We start from the raw sequence: 18,266 nt of genomic DNA, 5'->3' as shown, positions 1-18,266 counted from the left end.
ATATAACAAAAGGCTGAAATTATAGGGTTGCAGGTGGGGGCCATGATCCCCTCCTCCTTTAAGTGGACCAAGGGACATTGACAAACTAGATGTTCCAAGACACTACCCCCTGGGCATCCAGGTGACTAAGCCCCGTGTGGAAGGTCTTCTAGTTTATTTATAGTTAATCTTACATAAATCGCTGAAAGCTACATTTTTCCTTAATGACTACCAGCCCCCACCCTCACATCCCCTATTTAACCCTACCTGTTAGAGAACCAGGGACTGCTCTCCCTTAAAAGACAGCCCGGCAGGTTTTCTCTCAATAAAGCCTGTTACACTGGTCTTTCCGACTCCAAGTGATTCTGTCAGTCAGATGAATATCAGACATTTCTGGGCCCTAATGGCTCACACTATTCAACACCTGTTATCCCTGAAGATGAATGGAGAGGAGGTCGATCACGGGAAACACAAACCGCAGACCCTCCTTTGGAAAGCTGTGCTCCTGTACTATCCCCTAAGAACAGCGCCAGCCCTGTACAAAGACAAGGCCAAGATGTGAGTTGGCACAAAGAATAGAAAAAAAAAATTGTAGCTCGGAAGGTATACCATCCATAAAACATGTACCAAATAAAATACTTTTGTATAAAATGTCATGTTTTAGTAAAAAAAAACACAACCCTGCCCTGAGAACAGGAGATCCAGGTCAGAGTTTTAATGCTACCCCCGGGAGCTGCCTAACTTTGGTAAACTACACTTTTGTTTCCCTATCAGATGAAAGCACTGTTCTCTATCTCTCCCACATCCTTTACAAGGGCCCAGTGAGTTGCAGATAAGTGGAAGACATTCCAAAAATAATTAAGCAGTAAAGAAATGCAATATATATGAGAATACAAACTGGAAATTTACTTTGTTTCAAATTCCAATTACCAAATCACCCTCCAAGACAGAACTCTCTGATACAAACTGCTTTAAGCACAGCCAGAGACCACAATAGCCTGAAGCTCACTTATGTAAGAAGGGACTGCAGCATTGCCTGGCATGTAGCATAATACTTTACTTAAGAGAAATCCTTGGAAATGCCTCAGCTGGAGTATAAGGACAGGCCCAGGCCTTATGTTTTGGAGAGAGGCGCTCTCAAGTCATCAAATACCAGAACTATTGCTGGAGCAAATGATGTCACCAGAGCTCCTGTTACCACGGTCAATGTCAAAATTAAGATAGAAAGTTCAAGGACAAATTGTGGGATTACCTGGTAAATATAAGTTAGAAAAGCAGTTTAGACCTTAGAATCTTGCTTTTAAAAATATTAATACTGTATAAAACATCAATTGAAACTGATCATATTCTATTTCTTTTTTTGTTTTATGTGAAGCTTTTATTGACAAAAATGTACACAGTTGCATAGAAAATATGTATTCCTTCACTCTATTTTTATTCTGATGACACGTTACAAAAAGAAAAAGGCATTAGAGTCACCTTTATATACAAAACCAATAACAAACCAAAAATACAAATATAAAAATTTTAAGAGAGATAAACATAAGGGCTCTCCACTCTAGAGATAAGAAATGAATAGCTTAAATACCTGTTGGGTTTTTAAATGACTGGAAAATGAAAACTCAAAAATGTAACTATGGGCACGTTGGAACATCTTGCGGAGTACAGTACAGGTCTTCCCCATCCACAAAGCATTCCTGTAACAAACCTGTGTACTCATCGCTGAAAATATCCCCAAGTGTATGGATGCCAGGGATGGGAAAGGGAGGCATCAGGCTAATATCAGAAATTGTACTGTTGACTCCTTGCCCCGGTTTGGGGGAAGGGGGTGCTGGGGAGAAATCGGGCTGATGCAAACCCTGCAGTCAGAGCCAGACAACTCGCCCTTAAGTTTGGCGTATCCTCACTCTGAGCCTTTAGAACCCACCCACCCCCCCGCCCCGTCCCCTCTCCGGACACCCCGGATCTCAATGAACTGGGAGGCCTTGGCAGAAAAGGTACCCCACAGCTGGGGCTGGGAGCCACGGCAGTGGGAGGAAGGGTGGTTCCTCTCAAAGAAATGGGGTCCTTGAGCATCACCCCAAGCCCTCGCTCTCTCCCTTTCCCCTGACCCGCTGCCCCTGAGGCAGGTCACCTGGCTCGGTCGCTGCCCGCTTGTCCTCCGGCTACTCGCTCACTCCAGCTGCGCCGCCGCCGCCTCCTGGAAGCGGCTCGTCCTCCAGAGTCACGGGGCCGGTGAGCAGGCGGGCTAGCCTGTGCCAAGGCTGCGGGAACCGTTCAACCCAGCCGGAGCTGAGACCCTGCTTTGAGTGCAGCTGCCACCAGGGTGAAACTGGAGAGCTAGGCTCGACTTCCCCGGGCGGGTAGAGGCGGCTGCAACTTTGCTCTTGGACGTGGGCGAGGAGGGGGCACCCGTCTCCAAACGCCGTGCCGCGCCCGTAACCTCTCCGGTCCAGGAATTTTGTTATGACCCCCTCCTTTTTAACCTAAAGGGAAGTCCGCTTATTGCCCTCAAATTCTTGTTTTTAGAGCCATGCCCCTCGGCAGACGGAGGACCGATAGCTGGGGGTGGGGGGCCGGGAGCCTAGCCCGGCTGGGGCCGATAGCTGGGGGTGGGGGGCCGGGAGCCTAGCCCGGCTGGGTGCATTGGCAGCGAGCCCGGCCAGGGCGCGCGGTGTAGCGCCTGGCCTGGATCGACTTCCTGGAGAACCTGCCTTTGTGGCTTCTCGGGACCCTGTTCAGTGCCAGCGCTGGCCCTCTCCTGCCTAGGAGGGAGAGCGGCCTGGAGGGACAGGGCCAGCTGTGGGGAAGCAGTGACCCGGACCTGGATCACCCAAGTAGGAACGGGAAGTGACAGAGGCGGAGAGCGGAGCAGCAGCAGCCCCTTGCAGCCCCAGCAGCCGCCACTGCCGCGGCAGCAGCTGAAGCCCCTTGTAGAGGCAGCGGCCACACTGCGCATGCTGTTGCCGCCTGCTTCAGCCTTGAGTCCAGGGCTGCCAGGGCCTGGCCCGCTGCGGGCCAATGCCAGAGCCTCGCGCGGGGGGGGGGGGGACCCTGGCCTTACAGACCCGCCTGTCCTAGTGACCTTCTTTCTCCTCCACCCCAGGACGCTACTCAGAACCCCAGGCTCTGTGGTGAACCACTGACACACCCAAGCAAGGAAGCATTCTTAGCGATCCTCCACATGTCTTCCTTTCTTAAACTATTCTGAATGCCCCTCCTGGGGTCTCTGATAACAGGTCCCAAATCAAATAGTCTCTTGGTAGGAGAATAGAAAGGTTCGTAATAAGTGGAAAATACTTACATTACTGAAGTCCAATTTTTAAAGAAATACAATGCATTCGGTAAAAGATTAGGATAGCCAGAGTCATGGGTATCCTTTAATGTAACTCATGGAACTCACAAGAGTGCCATATTTGTTCAACAGGAAGAAATTAAAAACTTACGCAAATACTCTTTAGTCTTCCCACTAACTCAAATTGAGCAGCTATGGAAAGGGGCCAGTTAAAAATAGTATCCAACAGACATTACCAATCCCTGCTCCAGTTTCTTCGTTTTTTACAGATGATTCAACAGGTGTTAGAGAAGGGGACTCTGGCTTCACACCAAGTGGCAGGCTCAGGGCTTGAAGGAAGGTATATTGATACCCATTACAGTGACTGGGTAGTTGCCTGACCTTATGCCTCACTCTCCAGGGAGGTTCTACTTTCCTAGAGCTGGAGCTCTTTCATGGGAGATTTAGCCTTGACTCATGATCATAAATAGAACTGCCTTCTTTCCAAAATTGCTTCCCTGCAGAGCAGCCCCTGGAAAATGGCAAATCATCCATCCCACAGGCCCCACTTTTGGGAGGACATCATGCTGTTCCAGGGACAAGGCAGATGGAGTGAGTCAGGGAGAGAGGAGGCAGGCAGTGAGGGGGTAGGGGCAGAGAGAAGAAGCCATACTGACACCAGCTGGTGAGAGAGAGAGAGAGAGAGAGAGAGAGAGAGAGAGAGAAAGGGAGAAAGAGAGAAAAAGACACTTACTGAGCCTCACATATATTCAATGAAATCCTTCATGAGCATAAATATTTTTACAAAGGATATTTGGCCCTGGAGCAGAATAAGAGATGACAGAGGGTCCTTGGCAAGAAGTTGATGGTAAGGGTGGCAGGGGACAAATGGAAGGACCTAGTGGGGAAGAGGTGAGGAAAGCCTGGCTGAAAGGAAAACCAACTTAGGACAATGCAATCAGAGAGGTACCATCCAGGCTACACCAGAAGGATTGAAAGAGCTGTATATGGCCCTGACTACCACCAAATTCGAAGGCAAAACAAAACCAAAAGTACTATTGCTAGGCTACTGTTGTCAAGGGACTTCCTAGTCACATTAAAAAAATTCTACCTGGAGACAAATATTTTTTTCATATGTTCTCGAAGAGTTTTTCTTGAGGTGTGTCCTCCCTGCCTTTTCCATTCTGTAAAAAATTGGACAGATAAACGTATTTGATTCACAGTAAAGGAAAAATATATGGAATAAAATGGAATGATAAGACAACTAAATTTACTGGGAAACATGAAGTACAAAATATAGCAATAAATTAAATATGGTTTTCAACCCACAGTTTAACAAACATTAAAGAAACTACCAAGGGCTTCCAGGGGCATGAAGAAGAGGCACTTTCTACACTATTAGTGGGAATAGAACTTTGTATAGCACATTCGTAAGAGAATTTGAAAGTATCTGCAGAATTTTAACACAATAATTTCGTTTCTATGATGAAAGATGCTTCAAGAATAATAACAGATGATTTGACTTTGGGTGATGGGTATACAACATAATTGACTGTCCAAATGGTGTGGAGACATTTTCTCTAAATCTGTGCACTCTAGTTGGCCAATGTCAGTCACCCTGTTAAATTTAATTGTCTAATTAAAAATAAATTACAAAAAAGGAATAATAACAAAGCCTGACCAGGCAGTGGCACACTGGATAGAGCGTCCGACTGGGATGCAGAGTACCAGGTTGAAAATCCCGAGGTCTCTGGCTTGAGCATGAGCTCATCGTCTTAAGCAAAGGCTCACCAGCTTGACTGTGGGGTCGCTTCCTTGAGCATTGGATCATAAACATGACCCCATGGTCACTTCCTTGAGCCTGAGGTCTCTGGCTTGAGCAAGAGGTCACTCGCTTTGCTGTAGCTCCCTAGTCAAGGCAAATATGAGAAAGCAATCATTGAACAACTAAGGTGCTGCAACGAAGAATTGATGTTTCTCATCTCTCTCCCTGTCTATCTGTCCCTTTCTCTAACTCTCCTTGTCTCTCTCTTTGTTCCTGTTGCAAATAATAATAATAACAACAACAACAACAACAGAGCCTGACCAGGTGGTGGCACAGTGGATAGAGCATCAGACTGGGACGCAGAAGACCCAGGTTTGAAACCCTGAGGTCGCTGGCTTGAGCATACTCACCAGCTTGAGCATGGGGTTGCTTGAGTATGGGATCATAGCTATGACCCCATGGTTGCTTTCTTGAACCCAAAGGTCAAGTCCAAGGTTGCTGCTTGAGCTCAAGATTGCTGGCTTGAGCAAAGGGTCATTCTCTCTGCTGTATTCCCCTGGTCAAGGCATATTATGAGAAAGTAATCATTGAACAACTAAGGTGCCACAACGAAGAATTGATGCTTCTCATCTCTTTCCCTTCCTGTCTGTCTGTCCCTGTCTGTCCCTATCTGTCCCTCTTTCTGACTCTCTGCCTCTTTCAAAAAAGAAAAGAAGAATCACAGATGTGCATAAATCTTTATATGCATATCCAACATGACCCACTGGGATTTATCTCATGAAATGTAAGATTGATTTTACATATAAAAAATAATCAATATAATACCACAGATCAATATAATGAAAGACAATAGCAGAAGTACAAACAAACCTTTGATAAAATCCAGCATCCTTCCATGATAAAAAAAAAAAAAACACTTTTTAAAAAGGTAAGAATAGATGGGAACTTCTTCAACCTGATTAAAAACATCTATGAAAACCCACAGCTAACATGATACTTAATGGTGAAAGACTGAAAACTTCCTTTAAGATCAAAGACAAGACTATGATGTTCACTCTCATCATTTGTATACAACACTGTACTGTAGGTTCTACCCAGGCAAATTAGGCAAGAAAATGAAATAAAAGGCATCCAAATTTGAAAGGAAGAAGTAAAACTATCTTTATGCACAGATGACATGAATGATACAAGAAAAGCACGAGCAATCTAAAAAACTATTATAATAATAAATTCAGCAAAGTTAAAGAATACAAGATTAGTATACAAAAATCAATTGTATTTGTATACACTTGTAAAGAATAATCCAAATATAAAATTAAGAAATAATTCCATTTACAATAGCATCAAAAGAAATAACATACCAACAAGATATTTTATTATATCACAACATATATTAATATCACAAAGGGGGTATAAAATATGTACACCAAAAACTGCACAATGTTGTTGAATAAAATTTTAAAAGACTTAAATAAGTCAAAAGATATCATGTATTATGGATCAGAAGACATAGTATTATTAAGATGGTAATACTCCACAAAACATTATATAGATTGAACACAATCTCTATCAAAATTCCAGCTGGATTTTTGCAGAAGTGGACAGGCTGATCCTAAAATCCATATGGGCACAAAAGGAATTCAGAATAGCCAAAATGATTTTGAAAATGAAGAAAAAGTTGGAAAACTCACACTTTCTGATTTGAAAACTTACTACAAAGCCACATTAATCAATTCAGTGGGGAGAAGAATAAATAATCTTTTCAACAAATGGCATCTAGACAATTGGATACCCACATGTACAATAATTTGAACCCTTACCTCACACCACATACAAAAACTAACTCACCTGGCCTGACCATATGGTGACGCAGTGGATAGAGTGTCGGACTGGGATGCGGAGGACCCAGGTTTGAAACCCCGAGGTCATCAGCTTAAGCGTGGCCACGCCACCCATGCTTCAGTGTCACAAGTAAATAATATTGATCTTAAAGTGATTAAATTAAATTTACCTTCTTTCTTTCATCCATGGGGGGGTTGCACAAACAACAGAAACTGTGTAAGTTCTAGTGACTTGAAAGTCACCTGTAGAGCAGGCACTACTCCATTATAACAGTGAGTCACTGTTTGAGCCCATGAGCCCAAGGTCGCTGGCTTGAGCAAGGGGTCAGTCGGTCTGCTATAGGCCCCCCCTCAGGTCAAGGCACATATGAGAAAGCAATCAATGAACAACTAAGGTGCTTCAATGAAGAATGATGCTTCTCATCTCTCTCCCTGTCTGTCTGTCCCTATCTGTCCCTCTCTCTGTCTCTCTCTGTCTCTGTCACACACAAACAAAAAAATAAAAACTAACTCACCTGACCTGTGGTGGCACATCCACCTGGAATGCTGAAGTCACTGATTCAAGACCCCATTCAAGGCACATACGAGAAGCAACTACAAACTGCTCCTGCTCCTCCCCCACCCTTGCCTTTGTCTTTCTCTCTCTTCTCTTTCTAAAAATCAATAAATAAAATCTTTTAAAAATTACCATTTGCCTGACCAGGTGGTAGCGCAGTAGATAGAGCATCAAATTGGGATTCTGAGGATCCAGGTTCAAAATCCTGAGGTTGCTGGCTCGAGTGTGGGCTCATCCAGCTTGAGCACAGGGTTGACAGCTTGAACATTGGATAATAGACATGACCCCATGGTCACTGGTTTGAGCCCAAAGGTTACTGGCTTGAAGCTCAAGGCTGCTGGCTTGAGCAAGTGGTCACTGGCTTGGCTGGAGCTCCCGGGTCAAAGCACTTATGAGAAAACAATCAGTGAACAGCTAAAGTGCTGCAACTGCGATTTAATATTCCTCATTTCTCTCCCTTCCTGTCTGTCTGTTTTCCAATCTGTCTCTCTCTCTCTCTCTTACCCACAAGCTAAAATAATAAAAAAGTAACTCAAAATAGATCAAAGACATAAATGTAAGAGCTAAAACTATAACACTCTTAGAAAAAAATATAAGTAAATTTCCATGACTTTGCATTAAGGAATAGTTTCTTAGATGTATACACAAAACACATATAACAAAAGAAAAAAATAGATGAATTTGACTTCATCAAAATTAAAAAGGAGGCCCTGGCTGGTTGGCTCAGTGGTAGAGCGTCGGCCTGGCGTGCAGAAGTCCCGAGTTCGATTCCTGGCCAGGGCACACAGGAGAGGCGCCCATCTGCTTCTCCACCCCTCCCCCTCTCCTTTCTCTCTGTCTCTCTCTTCCCCTCCTGCAGCGAGGCTCCATTGGAGCGGGGATGGCCCGGGCGCTGGGGTTGGCTCCTTGGCCTCTGCCCCAGGTGCTAGCTTGGCTCTGGTCGCAGCAAAGCAATGCCCTGGAGGGGCAGAGCATCGCCCCCTGGTGGGCAGAGCGTCACCCCCTGGTGGGCGTGCCGGGTGGATCCCGGTCGGGCGCATGCGGGAGTCTGTCTGACTGTCTCTCCCCGTTTCCAGCTTCAGAAAAATACAAAAAAAAAATTAAAAAGGAAATTGTGTTTCAGAGAATACTATCAAACTTGGCAAGGTGCTTCAGAAAGTGTTTTGTTTCCCATATGTCTCAGCAGATTTACCTGACCAGTTGTTAACTGTGTGATCTTCTGAGACTCTAGGACACTATAACCATATGAGAAGACAAAGATGGAGGTCACTTGGAGAGGCCAACTGGCCACCTAGAGGGGCATATGTCAGCAGTTAATTAACATAGTCACCATGTCACACAAACAGTACTGAAATTGTCAATTGTCAGTGTGCTTTTTCATCTCTGGCTTCATTTTTGTGCATTTCCAAACTGGTCATTTCAAGCTCATATTCTTTCTTTAGATTAAAAAAATGGTGTGTTTGGGGCAGTAGTCAAGCCCTGTTCTTCTTGATTTATTTTTTGGGTTGTTTTTTTTTTTTTTTGTGTGTGTGTGTTTTGTATATTAACAGTTTTACAGCATCAACAAAAATCTATTAAGCATATCCTATACTAGTCATCAAGCAAAATACTTTAGGGTTAAGAGATACTCTATTGAAAATGACAAGATATGGAAACAACCTAAATACTCATCAATGAATAAATGGATAAAAAATATGTGGTGTATATACACAATAGGATATTCAGCCATGAAAAAAGGAGTATATCTTGCCATTTGCAACAACATGAATGGAACTTGAGCACATTATTCTAAGTGAGATAAGTTAGAGAAAGACAAGTAAGGTATGATATCACTTATATCTGTAGTCTAAAAAAGTCAAACTTGAAAAATCAGAAAGTAAAAATGGTGGTTACTAGGAAATTGGGGTGGGGATAAAAATTAATGTTGTTTAAGGGTACAAACTTGCAATGAGTAGTAAATAAGCCATAATGATCTAAAGCACAGTATAATAAATATAGACAATAATATCATACTATGATTTTATTTTTAATTTTTAAAATTTTTAATCATTTTTTCTTTTTTAATTACAGTTGACATACATTAATATATTAGTTGCAGATGTACAACTCAGTGATTAGACATTACATAACTCACTAAGTGACATCCCAATCTGATACCCATCTGACACCATACATAATTATTAGAATATTATTGACTATATTCTCTATGCTGTACTTTACATCCCCATGACTATTCTGTAACTACCAATTTGTACTTAATCTCTACAAGTTTTCTCCCACCCACCCAAATCCTTTCCCACCTTACAACCATTAAACTGTTCTCTGTATCTACAAGTCTGTTTCTATTCTGCTTGCTCATTTATTATGTTCTTTAGATTCAATTGCTTATAGATATGTATTTATTGCCATTTTGTTGTTCATATTTTTTTATCTTTGCTTTTCTTCATTTTTTTTCTTCTCAATGTAGACCTTTTAACATTTCATATAACACTGGTTTGGAGGTGATGCACTTCATTAGCTTTTTCTTGTCTGGGAAGCTCTTTATCTGTTCTTTGATTCAAAATCTTGGTTATAGAGCTTTTCTTTTCATTATGTTGAATATTTCTTGCCAAACCTTTCTGGCCTGCAAAGTTTCTGTTGAGAAATCATCTGACAGTTTTATGGGAACTCCCTTGCAGGGAACTAACTGCTTTGCTTTTGCTGCTTTTAAGATTTCCACTTTGTCCTTAACCTTTTGTGTTTTAATTATAGTGTGTCTTGGTGTGCGCCTCTTTGAGTTCATCTTGTTGGGACTCTCTGTGCTTCCTGGATTTGCAAGTCTATTTCCTTCATCAAGTTAGGGAAGTTCCCTTTCATTATTTTTTTAAATAGGTTTTCAATTTCTTGTTCTCTCTCTCTTCTCCTTCTGGTATGCCCAGATGTGAATGTTGGTACTATCCTCATTTTTTTTTAATTTATTTTTTAATTCTTTTTGTTGTTCTGATTGGGGATGTTTTCTGCTTCCTTATTTTCCAAATCTCTGATTTTATCTTCTTCTTCATCTTCTACACTGCTTATTCCCTATAATGTATTCTTCTTTTTAGTTAGTGTATTCTTCATTTCTGATTGTTTCTATTTCATGTTTTCTATCTCTGTTTTTATGTTTCCTATCTCTTTGTTTAAGTTTTTACTAAGTTTATCAACTCTCCCCCTAAGTTCATGGAGTATTCTTACCACTTGTGTTTTCAATCTGAATTTAGTAGATTGCTTATCTCCATTTTGTTTAGTTCTTTTGTTTTTCTGTTCTGTTCTTTCATTTGGGACATGTTTTTCTTTGCCTCCTCATTTTGGCAGCCTCCATGTGTTTGTTTCTATGTATTGCATAGAGCTACTACATATCCCAGGCTTAATAGAACACCTTCCTGTTGTAGTTGAGCCTTGACTGTGGTTGGTACATCAATGGGAGGGATTTACCCCCAGGTCAATCAGTTGCAAGGACTGGCTGCAATCACCAAACTTCAACCACCAGAGGATCAGCTGTACAGGGGATCACCCTACAAATCAGGGCTTATTTCAGTGATGTTTTGGTATCCACTAAGTCAGCCCTTTGAGTGTGTTACTTGTGAAGGTGGTTGAATAGTGATGCTTCAATGCAGTCTGAAGCTGTCCACTGGGTGTGCTGGTTCTGGGGCATCCTGAGGGATGCTGACCAAGGCTAGCTGCCACTGTTCTCTGCCCAGGGCCACCTGGCATAAGGTACAAAGTGATCTGAAGATGGCTGCTATTTATGCTTGATTTGGAAGTGCTCAGGTGAGGGGAAGCTGAGAATGAAGGCTGGCTCCTACTAGTACTAGCCTGAGGCCACTTAGCAAGAGGTACAGGGCACACTGTGGCCAGATGTTGCTTATTTGAGAGATTTTAAGGAAATCTGAAACATGAACCAAGACACACCATTCATATAGAAAAGCCACTGGGAAAAAAAAAACAGAAACAGAAAGAGAACAAAATAAACAAAAATATAAAAGATTAAAAAAATAATAAAAAAAACAGCCCTGGCCAGTGGTATAGTAGATAAATCGTTATCCCAGAGAGCTAAGGTCACAAGTTCTATTTCAAGGTCACTGGCTCAATCATGGGGTCACTGATGTTAAGGTCAACAGCTGAATCCTGAAGGCACCAGCTCAACTCCTGAGGTTGCTTGTTCACGCTCCAGTCAGGGCACATATGAGAAGCAATAAATGGCACAACTAAGTGGAACAACAAATTGATGTTTCTCTCTGTCTCTCTCTCTTTCCCTCCCTTACTCTCTCTCAAAAAATATTTTATAAATAAAGAAAACAAGAAAAGAAAGGAAAAAAAGAAAAATAATAAAACAAAAAAGGGGGAAAAGCTACTGGAATCAGCTTGGGTGCGGCCAAAAGTTGTGTGACAGCCCCTCAGGGAATCACCAGTGTGGGGTAAACAGTGTAAGCCAGGTTGATGGAAACTCAGATACAGTGCCCACCTGCCAGCTCTGTGAGGGGAGGGCACTGAAAAAGAACAATAGCCTCTGCTAGCACTCCTGTCTGGGAGAAAGCTGCCCCCCAGTCAAGGCCTGATGCTGGACAATTCAGTTTCTCCCCATATTTCTCTGGTGCCTTTCTTTAAAAAAATTATTGATTTTATAAAGAACAGGGGAGAGAGGGAAAGAGAGAGACAGACATCAATTTGTTGTTACACTTGTTTATGCATTCATTGGTTGATTCTTGTTTGTGCCCTGATTAGGAATCAAACTCACAAGCTCTGCAACTTGAGACAATGTTTTAACCAACTGAGCTACCTGGTCATGGTTTCTGGTGCCTTTCAAGCTGCTGCCCCAGCGCTGGAGTTCAGAGAGTAAGTCTGTGGGTGGGCCCTTTAAGAAGACTTGCCTGGGACTCCAGCAGCCCCCATATCACTCAGCCTCAATCCTAGCTAGTTTTCACAACCAGAAGCTATGAAAACTTTATTCCTGGCACTGGAACTTTGGGCTTGGTGGCCTAGTGTGAGGCTTGGGCCCTTCACTCCTCAGAAGGGACCTCCACTGCAGAGATATCTCTTCTGAGTTTTATCTGTCACATGAGAGTGTGGGACCAGCCTTTCCTTATCTCTACCCCTCCTACCAGTCTGATGTGGCTTCCTCTTTTAATTCCCTAGTTGTAGGACTTCCATTCAGCCAGATTTTAGATGGTTCTGAATGATGGTTGTTCTGTAGTTTAGCTATAATTTTTGATGCCAAACATAAGTTAATTCTTAAAACTCTGCAAAGATTTGTGTTTAGGCCTGTCTTTTAGCTATCTTGGATCTTGAGACTAAATGGTCAATATTGTTGGCTGCTGGGTGCAACCCTGCTTTGCTTTGTCTCATGTATTGGTTTTATTAGACTTCTCTCAGGGTTCTAGGAATGCCTCAATATGGCTCTTGTATACCACTTATAGGTATAACTTTGCATATTATCTTGCTTAGTAATAACACTAATACTGAGCAGTTATTATGCATGCCTTAAATACAGTGATATACTAAGTGCCTTAGATGTATTTTCTCATTTGATCTTTAAAACAACCTATACAATAGATATTATACAGATGAGGAAGCTGGAGGTTAAAAGGCCAAGTAATTATCTTGCTCACTCTATTTCCAGTGCACAGGAAGTACCTGGTTCGTGATAGAGATTCCCCCCCAAAAAATCACATAAAAGAATAATTACTTTAGAGAAAAAATCATGAGAAGATTGGGAAGCACCAGGAATCATTCTTTCTACCTAAACAGCAACTGTACTGGCAGAATCTGTCTGATGTAACTCAAGTCTATTCAGTTAATTTCAACCTATTTCAGCTTTTAGCACTATAGTACCTACCATTCTCCCTCTCCCCCTCAGTTCCATGTCAGGAAGCTGTGTATGCATTCCATGAGCAATTTGCAGAAGCCAGAGTAGGCAGCAAGACCTCATCACATCACACACACCCTCTAAAAAAGAAATCAAGTAACTTTTCCTAGAGTTACACAATCAATAATTGACTAGGCCAAGACTCTGGCCCAAATCTGTCAAACTACAGAAGGTATATGCTTAACCATAATGCTGATAATGCCTTATTATAATTTTATATAATTTTCAGGCTAGCCTGAATTATCAAAAAGATAAAAATATGTCAAGTGATTTTCATTTTAAAAATAAAGGTTATGATGCACTTTTTCAAAATACTTCCATTCAAAATGGATAAAATATTTTAAGCATTGGTGCTTAAAAAAGCATTAGTTATCAGAAAAAATCCACTTTTTTAAAATGACTCATTCTCCAACAATGCCAGACCAAGGGGAGTTTCTGTGTTATCTAGTATTCTTAGAACTGCAAAGCAACTCAGTATACCTTCTGACAGCTTCAGAGTGTAGAAATTATTGCCAACATCATCATGTTATTATTTGACAAATAAAAATGAAAATACCATGATCTGTTCCACAGTAGCCATCATTTTATAAAGGTTAGAGTGTCTCAAGTCATACCTACTTCAAAAGGCATACACACAGATGCTCATGTACACACATGTGTTCATGTATACACACACATCTTCCCTTATACACATGTGTGTGCACAGACACAGAGCTAAAATTGGGCAATAGGGAAACCTAGAATAAAATATTCTGAGACAACCCCTGGCCAGATAGTTCAGTTGGTTAGAGCATCATCCTAAATCACAGAAATGCTGGTTTGATCCTTGGTCAAGGCACATACAGAAACAGATTGATGTTCCTGTCTCTCTCTCCCTCTCTCTCTTCCTCTCTCTCTAAAATCAATACCATAAATATTTTAAAAATATTCTGAGACAAGCATATCCTGATACTATGACTAACTTTAGGAAAAATTCTGAAGCAAGAAAAGTTTAAGTGGGGCAAAGCTACTTGTACTATTATTATTAATAATAGCTAACACTTGGAAAATACTATGTGTCAGATACTATTCCAATAACATGAATTTATTAAAATCTCACACTAATACTTGAGATGGATGTTGTTTTTATTCCCACTTTACAGCTGAGCAGAATGAGACATATAGGCAATGTTAAATAAATTGTTGAAGATAACAGAGCTCCTAGTGAAAGAGAACTGAGATTTGAACCCAAGCAGCAGTCTAATGTCAGAGTCCCTGTCCATACTAGTACTAATAGTTCTCCACAAATAATACTACTAATGCAAGTCTACACTTATGTTCCTAGTCCTGTCCTTAGCACTCTGCACACATTATCTCATAGGTCGTTTGAGGTCAGAGTTCTTAGTTCTAAATTATTATGTAGTATCGCATTTGATCTTTAAAACAACCCCACAAGGTACCCATTGTACAGATAAAAATACTGTAGCACAGAGAAGTTAAAGTAATTTGGCACACAGATCAAAGTACCAACTGCATTTCAGTAAACCAGCTAAACGCACAGTAAGGAACCATGTACTATAAAATAATGCAATATATTTTAATACACTATTTTTACATCATGTCTGGTTCTCTCAGCTTTTCAAGGCCTCTGCTCTAAAGTGTTAATGGGAAAAAGTAACAATAGACTTTCCTTTCTTTCCAATTCAGGGGGAACGCAGTGACCCTCTGCAGCAGTCAGTGGCTTGCTTTTGGTTTCCCTTAGTAGGGAAGCACACCACACAAGCTCTGTCACCAGAAGCCTGTTTTCAGGGCTTAGATGCTCTATCTAAAATAGACCATGTTTGTTTATTTGTTTGTTTATTGATTTTATAGAAGTGGGGCAGGGGGAGAGCATGAAGTATCAACTCATAGTTACTTCACTTTAGTTAATCATTGATTTTTTTTTCATATGTTTCTTGACTGGCCAAGCGCAGGGTTTTTTTTTTGTTGTTGATTTTAATTTATTGTGTTTACATGGATTCTAGTGTTGCCCCGAATGCATCCCCCCTCCTCCATATTCCCCTCAACATCTCCCTTCCCCCTCCCCATAGCGCCCTCCCCTCTTCCCTTCAGGTTTTTGAATCAGCAACCTCAGCATTCCACATGAATACTTTATCCACTGTGACATCACAGGTCATGTTAAAATATACCATGTTTTGAGTTTTGTTTTGTTTTGAAAATGGTTTCTGGAAAAGTCAAACTAGGAAGCCATTACTGGAGCCACCCATCTCAGCCATGGTTTCTGTAAAATGCTTCCTTTATTTAACAGTGAAAATAAACCAAGGACTTTTACTGCAACACCATCTTAACTAACAGAGTGAAAAATTGATGACAACAAGGAAGGCAATCTGGGTGGGCTTACCTCCACTTGAAGTGTTGCACATCCTTTTAGGAAGTCACTGATATTGTTGATACAGTCAACTTCTATTTGGGGCTCCAGACAGTACTAGAGAAACATAGTCAAATGTCACGTAAGACTGTGATCCAATTACAAGTATACCGTACTCATCATTCACTAATAACTACACAGGCAGGCTTTTTAAGGCAAGGAGCAACATTGTTGTCAATTCAGGAAGAGAAATAACCACCAAAGGAAGTGATGCAAAAATCTAAACGGTTAGTCTTTGTTTCGAATGTCACCAAGCCTTTTAGTCTAAAGCCATCTCTACTTAGAAACTTTTTCTCATGCTTTTTGCCCAAATGTGGTGATAGCAAATCGGAGAAACACACACAGTTTTCTGAGCTTGGTTTTGTTTTCAATTTATTACCTCACTCCCTCCTCTTTATGATAACTTATTCAAGTATATTTTCCCCTTTGTTGTTCTTTGCATTTGATCACAATTCTCTACCTTTCACCACCATTTTCTCCCTGCTTCTCAAGTTTAAAAAATTATAAGTAAATTAATTAGAATTAATTAGTTCAATAAAAATACAAGAGAATCAAGAAGGAAAAGAACTATACTCACGGTCACATTCGCTGCTAACCTTAAAAATATCCATCCATATGATCATGGGTTTCCAACTTTAAAATTCTTTGATTTTTCAAAAGAGAATAAGGGTAGTTTCACTTTGAACATGTTGCATTTGAAACATATATTTGGTTTTTATTGTTTTAACAAAATTATGTGAAATTTGAGATTATTTTTTATAATCACTAAATAGCTTCTCTTTCAGTGGATATTTTATTTATTTGAGAAGAAAATTTACAATTATTTCAGTCAAACTAAAATCACTGAACCCCATCTGTATCTGTTATAAATCATCCTATTATTATTCCACAGACCCATATGTGTCCTAAGTTGAAAACATCTCGGTACATAGGGAGGAGTAACACTTATCTCTATGACAGAGTGAGCTTATGATATGGGTGTTCTCCTTGTCCCCTGGTACCAGTGGTGTAACAGATTTTTATATTACAAATACTTAATGGCTAATTACTAAAACTAACATTTTATTTTCTGACCTTTTCAAACTATAAAAATAGTAGGAAAGAATGTCTAACTCTTAGAAATAGATTAAAGTAGGAGAGTCCCAAGACCGGAGCAATAGAAAATCTCAAGTTATATTACTGCTGCCCACCCCAGTTCAGGGCGCATACTGGAGTCAACCAATGAGTGTAAGCACTCCCAAAGATACTGCAAATGTCCCTTACCTTTTCTACAGAGCCAGGCCTCAGTCTGTTGATCAGTTTGCATAGCACTACCCCATTTTTCAGCGAAGACTTCAAGAACTCCTCTGGATCACAGATGGTCTTTTTGGGGGAATCTAAAACTCCCAAGGATATGAGCCATGTCACAATTTGCTCTTCTGGATTCATTACTGAGGACTGTATGCTCCGAACAGCTCTCTAGGGCAGCTGCAAGGACTAAAGCCACATCCGCGATTGCATCTGTTGTTGTCTTCCTTTTTATGAGTTCTCTTCTGGTGCTTGCAGAGTAAAGCTTTAAAACAATTTTTCTTAGACAAATGGTGGAACCTATTCAAATTATAGAATTTTAAAACCATAGAGATCACACTCAAAGATGTGGAAAGAGAATGAATGTAAAAACCCTGGATTAACACTTGTTTTCTTTTTCAAAATCTGCAGAACAAATTCATTAGAATAAAAAAGAAGAAGAAAAAACACCCCTCTCAAAAACAAAAAGTGCAAGAAGCTGTAAAGGAAGGAAGTAAGGAGGATGCTGGGGAGGGAGGAGAAAGAAGGAAGCAAGGGCTCATGGAAAACAGAGGTGAGCCAGCACTTCAGGGACCTTGGAAATGAGACACTCTTGGGCTAATCTGGGAAAATGTTGTCAATAAATAAGCTAATCTCAGTGAAAATCTGGCTTCTGTCAGGAGGAAGAGGCCAACTGTCTGAGCCTCATGGGGAGCTTTGCTGGCACAACATGGTTCAGAGAAGGCAGGCTAAGAAAATTTTTTCCACGAAATGGCCGAATGTCTTCATACTATCTCACAGAGATGGTGTGTCATGATCATTCCTTTCAAAACACATTGAGTTGCATGGTGACACAGTGCCAAGCTAATGAGGATTGTGCCTGCTGTCAGTCATCACTATATATAAGCAGAAGCTAGAAGAATGGCATTTTATTTTGCAGCCAAAAACTGTTTAGGGAAATAAGCTAAGGATAACATCTGACATCCTGTTTACTTACATTATTTAGCAGTTTTTTCTCTGAACCTGATCCACTACACAATTTAACTATAGTACCCTTAGCAAAGCTCAGACAGAGTCACATAAGGGGTAAAAAAAAAAACACTTGAAAACAATTTTTCAGAACAAAACAAAAAAAAGCACTTGTCCTCTGTCTGTACTACAGTCTATAAAATTGATGTTTCCCCAACAATAAAAACTTTGCATTAAGAATGTTTTTCTCTCATGGACGTACATAAAAGTGAAGTGGTTACCAGGGGGGAGGGGATGTGGGGGAGCAGTGGGGGAAGGGTGTAAA

The 18,266-nt window shown here is 40.9% G+C and overlaps 1 protein-coding gene across 1 annotated transcript in view; it reads right to left on the bottom strand.

Moving 5' to 3' along the window:
- The window catches only part of ARHGEF6 (Rac/Cdc42 guanine nucleotide exchange factor 6), a 237,457-nt gene extending 220,237 nt beyond the window's left edge, over window positions 1-17,220 (bottom strand). Inside the window, exons 1-2 of the mRNA XM_066249475.1 lie at window positions 16,970-17,220; window positions 15,680-15,763 (exon numbers count right to left, since the gene is read on the bottom strand). Coding sequence (XP_066105572.1) covers window positions 15,680-15,763; window positions 16,970-17,134 — 249 coding nt within the window. The 5' untranslated portion in view covers window positions 17,135-17,220. The remainder of the gene's footprint in view (window positions 1-15,679; window positions 15,764-16,969) is intronic.
- Window positions 17,221-18,266: the final 1,046 nt, after the last annotated feature.

The sequence above is a fragment of the Saccopteryx bilineata genome, chromosome X (assembly GCF_036850765.1).
Source record: "Saccopteryx bilineata isolate mSacBil1 chromosome X, mSacBil1_pri_phased_curated, whole genome shotgun sequence".
Classification (NCBI taxonomy): Eukaryota; Metazoa; Chordata; class Mammalia; order Chiroptera; family Emballonuridae; genus Saccopteryx; species Saccopteryx bilineata.
This window is presented reverse-complemented; position numbering and strand designations above follow the sequence as displayed.